The sequence below is a fragment of the Thunnus thynnus genome, chromosome 15, assembly GCF_963924715.1.
Source record: "Thunnus thynnus chromosome 15, fThuThy2.1, whole genome shotgun sequence".
NCBI classification, from domain to species: Eukaryota; Metazoa; Chordata; class Actinopteri; order Scombriformes; family Scombridae; genus Thunnus; species Thunnus thynnus.
In genome coordinates this window covers 13,186,885-13,206,652 of record NC_089531.1, presented here as the reverse complement: position 1 = coordinate 13,206,652, position 19,768 = coordinate 13,186,885, and the positions used below count along the sequence as shown (strand labels likewise).

Below are 19,768 nucleotides of genomic sequence, written 5' to 3'. Positions count from 1 at the left end.
AGTGACAGGTGATGTGCACCAAGGGTTTTAATAATACAACTTCATATGTGAGCCTAGCTCTCAAGATGCATGCGTGCACATATATATATATAGATATATATACAAGTGGGAGAGACCAGCAGGACCAGCCACACACTGACACGTCTGCAGAGCTATATTTGACTGCAGGGACTTACCAGAGTGGACAACCCCTCCACTCCGGTTGCACCAGCATAGACATTAATTTCATCACCTGGCTCTTTCTACTTTATTATTAGAGTGTGTTTACTGTTTTGTTTGTGACTGTCACATTTACTTTTACACCTAGGCTTTCTGAAATGAAAACACACAAAACACTGTTAGGTTATTAAAGTAACTGGTTGACAATATAGTGTCAGATAAGTTATTTATCCCTCATTCTACCAACATATTTAACATACCAGGACTACTGACTGGGGTCCCTGGGGACTCCAAGAATAAACTACTGTAAGACACAACTACCACAGCAAAATGTTAACTTATTTCTTCTCAAATCATTATTAGTTATGTAATTAATGTCATCTAAAAAAGCACACTAATATTATTTTATAGTTAGGGTCAACCTAACCTACCAAGAGTTGTATTTAGAATCGTCGACAGAGCACATGAGGAAATCAGTGTGTGATACTTTGAATTAGGACCCATAGCAAACATGAATTCAATGAATAATTCCATCTATTAAAACTGCATAAGCAGAATTGGGTGCTTTTGACAAGGGTCCCCCAGGACCCCAAAACATTGGTATTTTTCAAAAGCAGTAATTAAAACAGACACAGAAAACAATGATATGAAGTCATTAGGAACAAAATGATTGACAAAGTCATGAAAAATAGGAATGATAGAATAAAGCACCTGTGAGAAATTACAAAAAGTATTCCTCTGGGGTCTGCAGGTACCTCAGTCAGTAGGATTAAGGTTTTTTAAGTACTCAGAAAATATCAGAATGTAGAATATACTCCATTTCTAGTAAAAGATTTTTACTTAAAGATCCCCTCCAGACATGTTTTAAGATATATGTAAAATACTCTACTTTGACTAATAATTTGAGACTGATATGGTTTTTCCACAAAATAAGTTAAATTATCTTGTTAAAATGTTAAAATTACATCTTCTCCTTCTCCCTCAGTAAAAAAAAATCCAGAATCTATAAATATACAAATATTTTTAATTTCAAAAGTTGACTTGCTGGACACAAGATGTTTCCAACTTCACTGTAAAGTCCATTCTAAGTGTTTGTGCACTGAAGGGTTCAAGTTTCCACATCACACTTGTGTAAGTTGAATACTGGACCAGGATCAGCTTCCAAACTATTTGTGATGTCACAAATCCTGCTTGTCAACCCACCACTTAAAATCGGATTTTCAGTGAGCTCAGGCAAACTTTCCACTTTCAGCAGATCAATGTGGAAACAGTCTGAATATGTGTCAAACCCTGCACATACATCATTCTGCACAGTGAAACTCAAACATCCAACTGTAAGAACAAGAAGAAAAACATATTTTTGAGTGGAGGGGGGCTTTAAGTACACAGAAGTATTATCAGCACACTGCACTTGAAGTAAAAGTCCCCTTCCATAGTGATGTTTATTGTATTATTATTGTTTTATCATTACTGATGCATTAGTAAGCAGCATTTAATTTTTGCCAGTGGTCATGGTGGATTCAATATTAACTGCTTTATATATACTGTTGGCAAGTTTATTGAATATAATGATGCATCATATTTTATAGACTGGTCATATGTAAATCTTAATCTTCAAACCAACTAGAAAATAATGCTCTGAAATAAAAGTAGAGAAGTAAAAAGTACAATCTTTCTTTCTGAAATGTAGAGTGGAGCAGAAAGGTAAAGTAACATAAAGTGGAGACATTCAAGTAAAGTATAAATACCTAAAAATTGTATTACAATGTAGTTACAGTACTTTCCACCACTGGTAGTTGTGGTAGACAACTTATCAGTGAAACAAATTTATTATTACTTTGTAAGCTTACTACAAAATCACAGACTCTGTTAAATAGCTATACTATACAGTACTTAGTGAAATCTTGATATTTTCTGACTTGCTCTCATGACGAGAATCTCCTTTTCTTACTTAATTTGTAAATAATAAGTGCTTAGAATTATTTGGCTCTGACCATTTGACCGTTTTCTGACTGTGATCTGTGTTGTTGTTAACTAAAACTTTAATAAATGTTTGATTGTTTGATCATGCAGATTATATGCTGGCAAATTTAGTGTGAAATGTTTTATTCATCTTTCTTAAATGCAGCATTCTATGTCTATGTAAGTATTCTATGTAAGTATTAATATGCCGAATATGTACACTTTAGTTATTGCATTGTTATTCAGGTGTAACAGTGGTGCTGAATGGCAAAACTGATTCATTTTTAAGATAAAGATTACAGTAGATATTAATAAAGAAGTATGGTATTTTAATAGAGTGTTAACCACTTACCGGGCACCCAGTTTTGTGCACAAGCCCCAAAATAATGTACCCAAAATAAGAAGGTTTTTGTTCTTCAACCCTTTTGGTTACAGTCATAACCTTGATCTCACTTAAAAGGTAAATCTTTAAATTTTTCAACCAAAAAGTCAGCATGAGTATAAGTGATCCTGAAAACAATGCTACCAAGGCTAAAGTGTCCCATGGGTGGGGCAGTGTTACGTAACTGGTTAAAAGAATAATAACTTTTGCAGTTCATTAATCTGACAATATTTCTGCACTGTAAGCATCATGTAACTCTTGTCTCTCTGATTGTTACATCATATTGTGTCACAATCCACAATACTACTTAAAATCTATGCATGATAATACCTTGAAAGCCTAATCTGGGTCACTGGTTATGCAATAACATTAAAGTGTGTCATGTTTTTTTTTTTTTAAACTTTATTTACACAATGGAATTTACAACAGGTTTACCATTCCAACAACACTAACAAGGTAATGTATGCTTGAGGTAGTGCTGATCATAATACATCAGTAAAGAAATAAAAATTAAAAGCGCACATAAACAAAATATAATTAAATAAATAACAAACCACATTCATTACATAAGGCGCTAGTTTTCACAGCTTTAGAGTTTGTGCAGTATTGAAGACAGTAAGGTTGTTTTGCTGGTGTGTATATTGGAATTTTGCTAATTTGGCTAATAAAGACATTTTTAAACAAATAATAATAATAATAATAATAATAATAATAATAATAATAATAATAATAACAATAATAATAATGATAATAATGAAAAGATTAATAATATAAATTGTCTTGACAGGCATTTAATCAGAAAACAAAACAAAAACAAACAAATAAAATAAATTCAATTTTAGTTGAGTATCTAATTTTCTGTTTTAAAAAAAAGATTAAGGTCATACAAAAAAGTGTGACTAAAGGTACAGTCCCAAAAAAAAGTGTTTTCGTTTCATCTTTGTGGTGACAGAATATAGGCTAAAAGTGTCAACTTTTAGCCTATATTTTACAATAACTTCAATTCCCTATACATACTTCTGCTGGAGTAGTTTGATAGATACTTTCTCTGGTTGCAGTTGACAGCAAGATTTCCATACCTGACAGAGACGACAATAGCAATTTCTCTAGGGAGTATATGAATGTTATATTATGTTTAGAATTCATTATAAGTGAACATATGACCCAAGTATGTCATGTTTCGATTGTGTTGCTCTGACTTTCTGCTATGGATATATTAGAAGAGCTCGTCTAATACATCCATGCTTTCTGCAGGATGTTTTCCTTACTATCATGGTGACCAATTAGGAGGCTCTATGGCGCTTACGACATTTTTCTGCGACCGACAGATCTGACCAATGGCAGACGTGCTCTCGGGTCCGATTAGCCAATGGGAGGAGGCGAGGTCTTTTTGAACGGTGAAAAGCGGGCTCTCAAAGACATTCGAGAGGGAAACAAAGGTGAAGCAGACATCTCGCCAAAGTAGGACGCGAAAACTGGAATATTTGACTTTTCCTCATCAGGATATCTTGGCAAATCACATAAGGTAACTTTTAAGTGGCACTCACCGTCTCGCACAGCAACAGAAACATTTAGCTGGGCGTTTACATGAGGGAAGTTGTCAAAGATAACGCTTGTTTTCGATGTTAGCTTAGCTAACCTCGCCGAGGCGATGATACCAACCACAATTTGCTGTCACGTTGGCCACTGAAATCTGTACTAATTTGCCTTATTTTTGATTTTGAATGCTGACTAACGTTAAAAACCTCTCCCCCAGGTTTCCGTCATGTCTCACAAACAGATCTACTACTCCGATAAATATGACGATGACAAATACGAGTACAGGTGTGTATGGCTCATGTTTATAACTTCACGACATGCAACTTAACTTTGTCAGTGTGTCAACGTTATTCTAAACTAATTTAACTGAAATGTTACTACGGTGACACTGTACAGAAACTAACGGCAATTATGTAACACCATACGTCATCATAACTTTAATCTGGTGCGCTCTTTTTCTGTCGATGTCCACTTTCCTTTTCTACAGGCATGTAATGTTACCCAAGGACCTTGCCAAGCGTGTCCCCAAGACCCATTTGATGTCAGAGTCTGAATGGAGAAATCTGGGGGTCCAGCAGAGCCAAGGATGGGTGCATTACATGATCCACCAGCCAGGTATCTTGTCTAAAGCTAGCTAGAGGTGATGACACATGTTGTTAGGTCAGACATTATGTGTTGCTCAACAACTTATCTGAAAATATACCAGGACTAACTCAAGGTGATGGGGAGTTTAGCAGACTGTCGTTGAGTTGCAGGGGGGCGGAAAGAACCGAAATGTAACCGTTTCAATTACTGACATCGAAAAATGTGTGGTGGATGTGTGAGTACACATCCACAAAAAACTTTTAAAACAGGTGCTGGACCAAAAAAACAATGAAAAAGGGAACTACAGTGTGCAGACTTTCTTTTTCCGTTTTTATACACTGTTTCTATTACTGAAAACCTCCTCATGGATGAAAATTCTAAGCACATGTGCTGAGCTATCATATATGAAAGGCCACGAATGAGTGTGTGATGCTTTTATTTTGGTACTAGGTTACTACATATTTTAAGATCCACTCCAGACATGTATTAAGATGTATATAAAACACTCTACTTTGAATAATTTTGTGTCTGATGGTTTTTCCACAAGAAAGTTCAATTATCTCATTAAAGCTGTCAAAATGACATCTACCCCTTCTACCCCACTGAAAATCCAGAGTCTATGAATATATAGTTCATTTCAAAAGTTTAACTGCTGGAAATAAGATGTCTCCTACTTCACTGAAAAGTCCATTCTCGGTGTACAGCAAAGCTGGTGGGTGTGTGATGTTAAAACGGGTACAGTTACACCTTTCTGAAGAGGTGGTACAGATTAGCGGTAAACGTTTCAATAGATTTGGAGGCCACAAACATATGGACAGCGGGTGTCAAACGTAGCCACACCCTCCATTCAAAAATGATGGAATGGGAGTTGGGTTTCCATATGTATGGTTCTTTGCTTATGTATATTGTGTACCTTTTTCTTCTTCTCTCCTCCAGAGCCACACATCTTGCTGTTCCGACGCCCCCTGCCCAGCCAGAAGTCATAAGGCAGAGATTCTCTGGGTCATTGGAAGATCAGTCCAACTTACACACCATCACAGATCAACTCATCTAAAGTAGGGATCATGCTGTCAGATTACCAGGCTCTTGTGTGGTAGATGACTTGTGATTTGGGCTGATCATGTTGGACCTGGAGAAGGACTATCATAGTTATGAACAGTGGTTGTGGAATGGAGTCTGCGTTGATGGGGAAGGGGAAAAAAAATCATCACCCTTCTCATGGGGGAAAAGACTTTTGCATGTGTTAACAGCAACACGCTGTCTGTCAGAAACATTCAAATCAGCTTACACTGTCCTTTTGACTTAACCTATCTGTCCAACTTGCTGAACCTGCTTGGATATTCCAGCTTTTTAGAACAATTGTTATAAGATATGGGGAGTGAAACTTGTTCAAACATTTTGACTAATTCTAACAGAGTGCATTCTGGGTCAAGCTCAGGTCAGAACAAAAGCCAGATAGAAAAGTTGGATCCTAAATGAAGTTTGTCTCTGAAACATCAAACTGCGGTTTTAAGTGACATGTTGCTGCTCGGTTTAAATGACACTGTAAATTGGCATTTAACAATATTTGTCATGTGCATGAAAATCCGCATGAATAGAGTTGCCTAGAAACTAGTTTTGATCCCTTTTTTCCATAAGAGCATATTTTGGCTTCTTTTAAAAGACGAATATCTCTTTAATGGGTCTGATGTACCAGTGAGCTGCTTAGTATTTATGAATGTGTTGCCCTTTCTGAAATAAATGTAAAACTTTTAAATCGTATTTAGTGTGGACTTGTGTTTTGGCAGTGCGACTACACAGTGACCACTTGACACATCAAAGAAATTGGGTGACAGCAGATACCCTTTAAATACTCTTATAGAATCAACCTGGATCATGGAGTTTGAGGTTGGAAAGCCAACTGCATTGATTTTGGGAATTCGGTATTTCTTTATATTGCGTTAAAGCACTTGTTTTCGTTGACCTTCTCGTTTCTAGTCACCTTCTGTCCCTCATTAGTGCTGTGTACTGAGCTGCTGCGCCGTCTTTGAAGCTGAATCTTTGCCTTGAAAAGTTCTGTAAACTAGTGCCTTTCTGTAAGGTTTGCATTTGTCAATTCTTTTTTTTTATATAATAACGTGTAGGTATAGATCTGTTATGCTTTCACAAGTATTAAAATCCTCATGGGCAAAGTTATGATTCATTTAGTCTTTAATGAAACCATTGTAATTGAATCTGTGTTGGTTTAAATCACTGTACCGCTAGAATTAATGTGTGTGTGTGTGTGTGATGGGGTTTAACCTTGTTTGGTCAAAAGCTTGACAATAACATCATTTGCTTTTTAGCATGCAGCAAAATGGGAGTCAATTTCTCATTCTAATATACACACACATTACATCAGTCAGTCCTGTAAAAAAATTTTTTTCTTTTCTTTTTTTTAAAGGGATCTTTAGTTTTTATGTCATCATTTAGTGTTTGGTGTAAATGAGAATTAAATTCACCAGGATATATAATTTTTTAAATTTTTTTTATTTTTAAACATTGGGGCGATCCCTTACTGCCCTTGCCATCCTTCATCAACCTGTTTTCAAAGTGAATAGATCACACTACACAAAGTGCATGGCATGATGCACAGGACCAAATAACCATCAGGTGATCATGAAAGCTTAGAAAACCTTTTTAATGTCCTGCAAATGGGCAACTTGACATTTAAACATTAATGTCAATATTAAAAATTAATAACAAAACAAAAGCACAGACAAACAATAGTCCAAGATCATCTATAGCAGCCATCATAAATATCATCAGAGTCCATGCAGGCATTTAAAGTGCATGTCAATAACTGTATACCAACAATTGTAATAAAAGTAAATAGTGAGCATACTGTACATCCCCAACGTATCCATGTGTTCCCCCAGACTCCTCATGACTACTGTATATATCACCCCGTGTGTTCTCACCATGTTGTTTCATGCAGGCTATATAAACATGGACAACACAGTGAAAAATATTACTTCATTACCAAGGTCGGAATTGAATTTTAAAAAAGGAATATAGGCTACCACTTATAAAAATGGAAATGAAATTGTCCCACTGAGAATGCTTGCTCACACTCACCTTCCTGAATCCCAACTGTATGAAAATAAATGTTAAATGTATGCAAGACAGGCCGAACATAACATGTTAGGCCTACAAATCTACTACTGTACATATCATTATTCTTAAGTTTCAAACATGTTGAATTAAAAACATCTGACTAAAACGTCTCATATCCCTTTTTCTTGAAAGATAGACTTCTGTGTTATGGTTGATGGCTAATTATGATCTGTTTATGAGCTTAAGAACTACCAAATATATCACTAAACACCTTGAAATGTTCTTGATTGCGCCTTGAAGTTGTTTTTGGTTGATACAGGCTCTGGATGTGTAATGTGACAAAATGGTTGATTCCCCAAAGATATTACTATCAGATCATCAAGGACCCAACACTACTGCACTCAACAATTGGCCAATAGTCCATCTACCCTGCTGACTAGTATATATCCCAATGTCAATCCCCACCTTCAATTAGTAGCATATAAAAGGGCAGCTCAGGTGTATCAGAGTTATACAGCAAAATGGGAGACATGGAGCTTGCTGCTGCTGCATTGTGGGATGGAATTATCTCCTTTCCTTTTGTAAAGCCTGGTCACGTGTACCCCATGCTAAAAGAGATTAGAAGGGAAGTAATTTTCCTTAGCAATTAGAGAATTCGACCAGCTCTTATCATGGCTGTCACTAAGATACTTCCGGGTCATTTCACTCAGTTAAAAACCTTCCTACGCCAAAAAAAAAAAGTCTATTCGATCGTAGCCCTTGTCTGCCTTCTCAGTTAGCCTGATCAGGTACAGGTCAGCCTGCTGTTCCCCCATGATCTTCCCACATACAACAACAAATGATACTCTTAATAAAAGATTTGTAAAATAGAGAGAGAATTTGTTATTGTTAAAAAAAAAAGAGTTGTTTTCTAAGAAAGTAAATGTGCTGTTGGCCCTTTAAAAATAGCATCAGCACATTGTTCCCAGGAGAGATTGTAATCTATAATAAGACAAAGAGACTTATACTCTGTCACCACCTCAATCTCCTCTCCTCTGATCCTAGATAGAGTGGGTGGTGGAGCATCACATTAAAATCTAAAGTCAGTTCTTTGGTCTCGGATGTGTTCAGATTCAAATGCGAGGCCTCACGCCAGTCGACAAAATAATTTAGAACTGGACCGTGTTCAACTTCATCCAGCTCTAATAGGCTGACCAAGGCGGTGTCATCCACAAACTTAATTACATGTTGTCCAGGTTATCTGCTGCAACAACAGTCTGTGTATAAAATGTATAGCAAAGGTGACAGCACACTGCTATGTGGTGTGTCAGTAGAGGTAAAACACACCTCTCTTTCCTACCCTTAACCTTTGACATCTTCCCATAAGGAAATCCAAAATCCAGAACAATGAATTCTTGGTTCAACAAGGACCTGCTGTATGTAACACATCATCAGATTCTCATTCTCATTAAAATAAACAGGATTTTTTTTTTCACTGTAAATGTATAGTTATTTATTGTCATGCATACACAAGCGCCCAGCCCACATGGACTTACAGTACAAGACACCAAAATACAGTCGCAGTAGTGAAACATTTATCAAACATAAACAAGTACAAAACTTCTTACATTATATCGCAAACAAAGAACGTCGTACTCTGTGTCATGCTGCACAAATAAAATCAGCCACACATAAGCTTCCCTCAAGTTTCTTACAATCATTCATCCAGAAGAACTCATCAGAAATGAAGGACATTTTACTAAACAGCAAAGCCCGAAACATCATCATATAATGAGCAATAAAAGATAAAATGGACTTCATCTTCAGTCTCACCTAAATCTTGTAGCAAACAGTCTTTTCTCTTCAGGGAGAGCAGTAAACCTGCCTGTTTCTATAACTAATGGTAATGTACCTGAACGTAACTGTGCACACAGATCTTTGACTTGTGGATAAATCACATGAGGCTCCACACTGGTTGTTTTCCATCAAGACAATATGTTCTCAGTTTAGGTTTGTACCAAACATCAACAGACCTTCTTTCTTTGTACATCATGGACATCATCAATAATATACTGTAATCTGTTTTGGAAAATGGAAAAGAATCAATCCAGTGCTACATGGACACAGAAAGTTAATCGGGTCTTTTACAACACTGCTTTAAAAGGTTAAACACTGCTATACCTGCATCATAACATCTTTCAATAAAATAAGTATGTTGTTCTGATTAGTTGCCTGTAATGTTGCCAATCCACGTTCTCTCGTATCTGTAATATGAGCCTCATCTACCCATAAATGTGTCTTTGTAATGTGTAATGGACAATATTTTTTGCTGAATGGGCAAGCCGTTGTCATGGTGTACAAGCATAAAGGGACAGGCGGGCACAGTATCTGCCACACATTTGATAGCCGGTGTGAGGGAGCTGTGGATTATTATTGCTGTGCAGAGGTGGGCGATGACAAAACCTAGGTTATAAAGAGGATATATTACATTGGTTTGCAAATCCAGCACTGTCAAATATAATCAAGATTTGGATCTTCATTTATTAGATTTAATAAAAAGATGTATAGAACCGTGTGCAATTATTATAACCCTGAAAGCCCTGTATAAACCTGCGACAGTTGCTTAGAGACCAGAGGCCTTGACAAACAGATGCACATAAAGATATGAAGAAAACAAACTGCATAATAATTTACACCATGGATATGTTAACATATTTGCCTTGAGGAAAAATCTAATGTTGCAATTTACATTTTAGACATTTAGCTGACATCATCGAGGGATTTAAAGCAATCAATGTAGTTCAGGGTTTTTGTTCAAGGATGCTCAATCGCTGAAGAAGGCGTACTATGTACTTAAACAGAGCTTCAAGCTGGACGAGGCCCTTCAGAGAGGAAAAGTGATACTGTGGTAAATTACGCTGATCATAGTGGAAATCTCGGTGTTGCAGTTTGTCGTGGGGCTGTGAATTTCTAGCAGCAACGCCTGTAGTGAACTTGTGAACTTGTTTGTAATGGGATGGTAGGTTTAACACCAGGTCATCCAGCTGCCTTTTCACAGTGAAGTTTGGTTACGTTATAAAGACAGGTATAGGGCTGCAACTAAGGATTATTTTCATTATCAGTGAATCTATGTCTATCATTTTCATGATGACTTGATTAGTTGTTGGGTCTATAAAATGGTGAAAAATGTCACTGCCTCTCAAAACAGAAGGTGACGCCCTCAAATGTCTTTTGTCCTGACCAACAGTCTACAAGTTAATTAGTATCATAGAGGACTAAAGAGACCAGGTGGAATAAGACAATTACAACATTTTTTCTTGAAAAAAAATGACTCAAAGCAATTAATTGATTATCAAAATAGTTGTTGATAAAATTTCTGTCGACTAATCGTTGCAGCTTCAGACAGGAGCATTGCACTTTTAACATTCTGCCTGTCTGAAGCTCGTAGTAATATGTAGAATTTTTGTTTTCTGTTAATACTAATGAAAAGTTAGATGAAAATGTGTTAAATGTATCAAAGGTCATTTTTAGAAAGATGCTTTTTCAGAAAAGAATTCCTTAAAAACATAAATAAAACCTTAAAAAATATGGTCATTCTCTACCATCAAAGGAGACTTGCAGTCCAATAATGTCATAAATCCTTGAAAATTTCATGTCCAAATTCATCCCGAGGGTCTAACAATCAAAAATGGTTCATTTGTTTCAGTGTAGGAAGTCCACTGCCAAAATGGGGGGTAGCTGTTAAAGAGTTAATGTCTGATTTTAGTGATGTAGTATGTTCAGTAGTTCAGTAATCATGTCTTCAAATGATTTGGAATATCTAAATTGGCGATTAACGTCCTGTTTGTTCATCAGCAGGTCCATTTGTTCTAGGTTGAATGCTTCTAAAAAGAACGTGGGAACAATCAACCCATTCACAAAACACTCCAATGCAAAAACAAAGGTCCTCCTACAAACAGGATATCACAAACATGGAGCCAATAATGACGCCTCTGCTGTGAAACAAGTTTCACAGTCTGGCCTGTGGAGGGCAGTGCAACACAAATCCAAAAAAAAAGCAGGAAACAATCCACATGAATTCAATTGGCTTTGTGCATTTAAGCAGCATTGGACACTAAATCTAAACCTATTGTATATATTTATGTTACTCAGGGTAACATTTATGCTTAGACTGTACCTGCCTCCTCTCGTTGTGTACATCACTTCCTATAATGTGTTATTGCTCCAAAATAACAAAAGCAAATCTGCCCCAGATGCAGGTAGACTAACGACTTTGCTGTGGTGACAGTCTCACACCGTGGGGTAGCAACTGCACAACTTTGGAAAGCATGGATAATGGAGGAAAGAAAATGTTTTGTGAATCACAGGCGAGATTTCTGACAATTCCTGGGAAATGTTGCCGAGGTAATCACCAGCCTGTTATGGTCAGCAATCTGAGCCTCCTGCTGAGATCCAGAGATGTGTAGTGGGCAGAATAAAATGTTTGACACCTTAAGATGGAAAAAAAGCTTGAGCATCTGCCAGGGGAATCTATGAATCATGCTGAAAATTGGTTCCTGTTGGAATCTTAAAGGCAAATGATAACTTAAATCTGTTACTGTATTTACAGAATAGCTCGGGGCAGCAAAATGATGAACCAATTTATCAGGCACATGACCTTTACTGGAAATATACCAGTCAGCATTGTTTATTTTTAATATTATTACTTATATTACTATCCTGATTTTCAAAGCAGGGTTTTAAAGCTCTTTGGTGTTCAGAGGATGTTTGACCCTGAATAAGAATTAAGCTGGGAAACATTTAAGTGGTGGAAAATTGGGCTACAGCTAACAAATCTTTCCATTATTGATTAAGCTGCAGATTATTATCTCAAATGACTGATTCACCGTTCGGTCTGTCAGAAAATGGTGAAAATGCCAATCACAGTTCCCTAAATCCCAACATGATGTCTTCAAATCTCTTGTTTTTGTCTGAACAACTGTCCAAAAGCCAAATATTTTCAATTAATTATCACATAAGTCAGAGAAAAGCAGAAAATGATCATTACTGAGAAGCAAGGCGGAGGGAATGTTTGGTATTTTCTGCTAGAAAATCAATGTTAACAATAGATTATCAACATAGTTGTTAATTAATTTTCTGTCAAATGACTAATTGATCAAGTGATTCATTATTTCAGCCCCAGTTGAGATGAATATTTTGGCACAAAAGCTGTCAAAAGATTTTACATCCAACCTCCACTGGCGACTGGATTTTAAGGTAGTGGTTCTTCTGTAATGACCTCTTTTGGAAGTTGGGCACAAAAAAAAAAAGGATTCTGCATTAACCCCATTAACCTATTTCATTTTTATCAGCAAGTTCATCAGGTTGAATTTTTGAAAATAACATCTAGTGGTTCCCAACCTAAAGGTCGGGATCCTGTAGAGGGTGGAAAGATGATCAATAAGAAAAGTAAGAAGTTAAGAATAAAATTACTTATTGTTTTGTTTGGGTTTTTTTTTCAATTTTCTCCAATCCTTGCTCTCTTGTAAAGCACTGTAGACTTTTACCACTTCAGATGTCTAAAAACAATTAAAATTAAATAAGGAGAGGGAGATTCTTCATTTCCAAGTCTTTGTTTAAGGTACACCTGTGCAATCTAATGCAATCCAATACAACAGCTCTGCCATAAATTCTCCTTTTACGAAGCTTCTATATTTTCAGTTTGGGTTGACATTGTCAGAGAGGTGATAATTCTCCTTTATTATTATTATAGAGGTCGTAGTGGGTGGTGGTGGTGGTGTTCTGGAGTGCAATATATTGAATGGTGTTCCTAATATTGTGTCCACCCCATTAACATACATGGGGCTTTCTTTATATTTTTTCAATATAAAGCACTCTAGTACACCACCGCCACCCACTACGACCTCAATAATAAACATAAAATAGAATTATCACCTCTCTGACAATGTCAACAAAAACTGAAAATGTAGAAGCTTCGTAAAAGGAGAATTTATGGCGGAGCTGTTGTATTGAATTGCATTAGACTGCACAGGTGTACCTAATAAAGTGGCCGGTGAGTGTACAACCTGTGATGAGTGGAGAGAATCAGCCAGTGCTTAAGTTTCAAGGGTCAAATGCAAAATTATAAACTGCATTTCTGTCATGCATGTTTCTCATTAGGTTATGTTGCGCAAATGAGAAATACAACTGACAGAGTAACTTCACACCAAACTAAAAAGCAGTGTTTTCCTGCCTTCTCTGGTTGAACATTTCAAGCTTGTTTGACCTCTAACCACATCCAGCAGTTGGCTTTGTTGCACCTGTCAGACATAAAGGTTTAAAAACATGTCCAATAGCCTTTGTGGGTTTTTTTTGGGCTGATTCGTGTTTTGGGTGTTTAAATAGGCCTATTTGTATTATATATTTTATATTTGAGGGTTTTCTTTTTGCTCAATGATAATCTCTTTTTTTCTTCCCTTTCAAAAATATCTTCTTTATGCACCATTGTTTGAATAAATCTTGCTAACCCGAATCTTGATAACCTTGCACCATCACCAGAACACTCTTGTTTGGTTATTGTTCCTTTACAAATCATATTCATCTACTTTACTTTAGATGTAAGCCCCCCCCCCCACCCCCACCTGCTCATGCACGCCTTTGCCTGAACCATTGATGAGAAAATGTACAATTTACATCTTGTAATCATGTTGTAATTGTTCTCTTTTAAATCCTACAGGGTTCCTTCTTTATTTAAATGAGTGAAACAGCCTAAAATAGGAGCGAACACTCACTGTTTGCTGGTACTGACAGTTCATTTTGATGACTGTGAGCCATAAAGATTGAGAACTAATATTGTAAGATCTGCATTTGAACTTACATGATAATATTTATACAGCATGGCAAAAATGATCATGACAAAGACTCATGGTTTGGTTCTGTAACACTTCTCTATGAATTATGGGAATCGACAATGTAACTCTATTCAATAAAGAGACCTTCCAAAAGAGCACTGAAGTGTTTTCGCCAGGTATATGAATAATTTAAAATCAAATGAAAAACAGTGAGAGGAAAGTGCGATGGAAGATAACGGGGTGTGAAGATGTGCTCAGTTAGGGATCGGAGGAGAGAAGCAAGGTGGAAGAAATTTAACAGTGAAAAGAGGATGTGAGGCACAAAGCGACGGAGCCAAGCAGGGCACAAGGTAAGTCTTTACAGGAGCAGGTAGGAGAGAGATGTGAACGGAGGAAAAGTACAGAAAGGGAGAGTCAGAGAGAGATAGAAGTGGGTGGAGAGAGAGAGAGAGAGAGAGAGGAGAGAAAGAAGGTCAGGCAGGGAGATGGAAAGTGCTCTGGCGAGGAGGGGTATTTATGTCTGGGTGTCGTCGGCACAGCGGGACGCCATCTAAAAGGAAGCCAAGTTTGTTAGAGAGTGCGAGAGATGAGAGAGAGCTGCTGTTTGAAAGACGGCTGATGGAACAAAGAGCCCGAAATTGCGCCATTAGACTGTCCAGTGAATCATATTCTAAAAATGAATTTTAGAACAGCACGAAATAATTTATAATACTAATCTATCAAAGTATACAAAAAAAAAAAGGCAATTCATTCTAAGGTTAATATTCTGTGAAACAACAAACTGTCTGTGATAAATTAATCTTTGAATAATACATTTCACAAAATGTATAATTTAGTTAATATGATTTACCGATTTGCCTCAGACAATGAAAATGAAAATATGAAATGATCTCCCACTCCGCCATGACACATGACATGAGACCTTGGGGCCAGAAGGGCAATTCTGGTAAAAATGAGTGTCATATATTAAATTAAAGCTCCTGGTGGGATCTGTCTAGAGGCAAAGGCACACTGCTGAGCACATTATAGAAGACAAAAAGAAGTGGAAAATAACTTGTTTCAAGTTTTAATACAATATCTGAAAAATCCCCAGTGTGAGTTTCCAACATGGTGTGTTTTTTTTTTTGTTTTTTTTTTTGAATGAAAAGGGAACGTCACTCACTCTGCAAAGTCAAAAGGTGCTTCAACTTTTTTTTTTTTTAAAGCGCTTTTGAATTCAGTTTAAGTTTGATACACTATAATGTTGTTTTAGGCTATTAAAATGACTTATAATGTGTCATAAACAAATCATAATGTCCTTATATTTAAGACAAACCATTTACAAAAATCATGTCCAAATTAACATAAGTAATAAATGCAATGAAGGTAAATGTAATGACAAAGTCCTGTATCTAATATGATATATAAACGAATTATTCAGGCGTTTTCACACATGAACATAACAAATTAACTTGTAATCAACAGCGCATGATTTTATTAATTATTGCCAAAATTCCGACCCCACTCTTTGGCTAAAATGCCGTTTAAGACATATTTTTGTCATGCCAGTTTTCTTAGATAACATTTAAAATAATCATAGATTCAGTCCAGTGTTTAACAGTTTCAGTCGTACAGAGAATTAATACTGCAGGACTAAATGAGGACATAAATTAAACTTCCAAGGAGCCGTGTTAAACACCACATTAATATTGTTGAACCGTGGCAGTATCGTAAAATGGAGTGAAAGTCATAACCACAAAAACAGACAGCTCTGAGGAAAGTCATTTATACAAAAGCTCTCAGAGATTTTCCTAGATTCTGTAGGCTAATTTTTTTTTACATTTCATCTGAAACAATATCAAATGTAGTATGAAAGCATTTATTTCTGGTTTTCAGGACCAAACTTCACCACTTAGCAAAAACATTCACAGTAATTTAAATTGTCTCACCTCCTTTTAACTCCTTTTAACGCAACATACATACAGTATATGACATAATGCAAACTTAGTTTTGATCTGTATTGGTTAATGAAAACTGATAACAACACCTGCTTTGTAATGTTATTGTTTTCTGCCAAAAATGTGAGTTTTCCACTAAATTATACCTCTGGCAGGAGTAGCTGTGGTGAAGGAGGGTCTGTTGAAATCTGACAAAACACCCGTGTTAGCGCAGTGTATCACTGAATCAATCCACAGGTTTTAAACCTGCATTCATTGATTTTTTTTCCTATTTGGGGGCAACTCAATAAGCCATGAACACAACTTTGACATATTATCTATCACCTTGTAAAGATCATAGATATATACATGTGGACACCGCACTGGGCGCTGCTAGTCATTGTATTGATGAGTCAACATGGCCGCCATATTGGTCCAGTCTAGTCACACCTCTGAATGCATACAAGTATATTAAAAGAAGAGATCTATCTGCTCTTACAGCTATCATAACTCACTGAACTGTCAGTCAATCAATCCATTTTTGAGCAGTTTGGATCGTCACAATTTACTAGACATTCACGTTATACAGAATACTTTGTTGATTGAAAATGATGGTTTTCAAACCAAAATACTTCTGTTTAATGTAAGGTAGCAGTAGGCTACTATTACTACAATAAATTAAAGATGAGCCTGCATTTTGTTATTCTCTTAGAAGTATATTATGTTTTCATATTGCGTCTTAAAATGGCTACTCTGAGGGATTTAAAAAATACAGGATAGAGTCTTTTAAATAGTCAGAACTATTAAGAATGTCTATGAATGTCAGCATGTTTCACATTTATGTTTTAATATATTTTTCACACACACTCTACTGACATTTCCCACTATTTCTATTTACATAAATTATTCCATACATTAATTTATATAATCAATTCATGCAAGTAGTTCCAGTGTAACAGTTACATATTCTGCTCAATCAACTGCTGGCTCCTATATGTGCATGTTGCTGTATCCAGGTTTGCTGTCAATAAATGGAATATTAAATAATAATAATAAATGGAAGCTACAAATTCACCTCACTCATAAATTTGCAATAGAAAGTTTAATGGCCACTTACCAATGCTTATAATGATTATGTTATATTCAGTTCAACATGTATGTTACAGTAGAGTGTTGTTAAATAACTACTCGGCCATGAAATTATTCCTTGTGCCTCGATTTTTGCATTTCTTGACATCCAAATGCAACACAAAAGTCTAGATGTGTATGCAAATAGATGATATTAGCACACAGTTGCTTATTTACACCTCCAGCAGACACAGAGAATCACTAGCATTCATTAGAATGAATGTAAGTCCAATATTCATTCTCCTATTAGCTCTGATTTACTCTCCACCGATGCCTGAGGGAATGTTTTGATTTTTTAGCTGCTAAATGCTCCACTGTGTTCACCAGCTAGTCGATACCTGTGTCTGTCTACTGTTCAGTGCTGGACATGTAGTGTGTAGTGGGTTTATTAGAGCTTTTTGCTTAAAACAACTGCCTGCTGCATCTGGATATGAGGCTGATGACAACGTTTAGACTGATCCAGAGGAGTAAAGCTGCAGGCCAAGCCGTAAAATCAAAACACTAACTGAAAGATGCTAAAACAGTGATAACTTCCTGTGATGCTTTCTAGAGTTTCTTTCTAGCGTTTTGAATATACTGCATCTTTAACATGTCCTCGTTTGTCCTTGTTTCCGCTGAACACCGGTTAAAGCTTAGTCAGTCGATAAGCAGGAGTTCCACCAAGCCCCCAAATGAGTTCATCCACTTAAGTGCAACTGAAACCTACTACAAGAGGTTAAAACCTGAGCCAGCGTTAACTCATCCACCTCCACCAATCACTCCTGTTGATAAAAAGGTGCTCTAATGGAGTCAGCCGGTCAGGCATTGATCTGGTCTCATGAGCGACTCCGGCACCTGTGGTGATACCGATTTTAAGATGTTTGGACCCAGACACATCGCCGGTTTGCTGTATTGATCTAACCTACAGACTCTTCTCATTGGACTTTATGGTGTGTTTGTGTAAGAGTTGTTCCATGTGTTGGCCTATTGAAAAGGATATTGAGATTGGCAGTGAGAGTTCTTTCATAAGCTGCGCTGTTGGGATTGCTAGCGGCACACTGAGTCCTATAGCAGAAAAATCAGTAGAGTCTGTCGATATGAGCAGCAGGGGTCAAGCTGCCTGTCCTTATAATGCTGCACTGTAAACACAGGACACAGCATTTCAGGATCTCTTAGTGTCCTCTCCATCATTCCCCCCGGAGGTAGCTTTAAGGCTGACAGAAATATTATCCAACAATATTTTTGGATTATGTCCTGAGACTCTATTCAAAGGGAATAAAGCTCAAAATGAAATCTACCTTAAACACTGTGGCACTGGCTCATGTATTTTCAAGAGCTCTTTGTCAGAGGCAGGTTATAAATCAATTTTAGGACAGAACGAGCGCTTTATCTTGGTTTTCAACCTTGGCAGATCCTTTAGGGGTCTTTTAAACATTAGTATATTTCTTGCACCGGCGGGTAGCGGTCGAAGCGTCTGGCTGCTCTCTTTATGTAGAACAAGGCGATTCAATCTGGGCTGATTCAATGACTCACTCGTATAAATGAGGCATATTAAACCGCACCTGTTGATGGGAGGTTGGGAGCAAATGGAGTACGTGTGATTGTGTGTATGCATGGCGTATTGATCCAGCTGAAGGAGAGCTTGGGAGGACTTCCACATGGCCTTGATGTGTGAGATGCCGTCTGGACCTGGAGACTGCGCTATTGATCAGCGCGTCGAGTCTTAAGTAGCCTCTCCATTCAGGCCCCTTGATGGCAACACACTTCCAAAATGACAGTAATCAATGGAAATGGTTAAATGACCCCACACAACTCAAACGTTATGAATTGCCTTGGCACTGTGGATTTATCTTTGTGGATTATGGAGCGCTGTCTGACTTATTGACCACTTGTGAGGCTACTTATCCTCCCTCAGGATAGACACAGTGTCAAACTGGAGCTTAGTGTTTATGAACTATACCCCCAGTGAGTCAGTGAATGTTTACTTCGCTTCCCTTGCTGCTGCTAAAGACCCACTCTTTGCATGATAGATGGGCAATATATGAGCCATTTTCCCCCTTTCACTCCTCACTGCTTATAATCCAAACACATTTGAGTGTGATGGTTGTCAAATGGTAGCGGGTAATCAGACAGAGACAAAAATGAATAATGCATCACAATATGTCTGGCTATCATTGTGTTGATTATTGTCAGAACGAGCCAGAGCACTGTTATTGCAATGAAAAGACATTCAG

General features: G+C 37.0%; 1 protein-coding gene across 1 annotated transcript; it reads left to right on the top strand.

The window, feature by feature from the left end:
* The first annotated feature begins 3,902 nt into the window (after positions 1–3,902).
* Positions 3,903–5,842, top strand: cks1b (CDC28 protein kinase regulatory subunit 1B). Its single transcript, XM_067612689.1, has 4 exons — positions 3,903–4,028; positions 4,260–4,327; positions 4,530–4,657; positions 5,564–5,842. The coding sequence occupies exons 2-4, from the start codon at positions 4,269–4,271 to the stop codon at positions 5,611–5,613; spliced, it is 237 nt and encodes a 78-aa protein (XP_067468790.1). The 5' UTR covers positions 3,903–4,028; positions 4,260–4,268; the 3' UTR covers positions 5,614–5,842.
* The last annotated feature ends 13,926 nt before the right edge of the window (positions 5,843–19,768 follow it).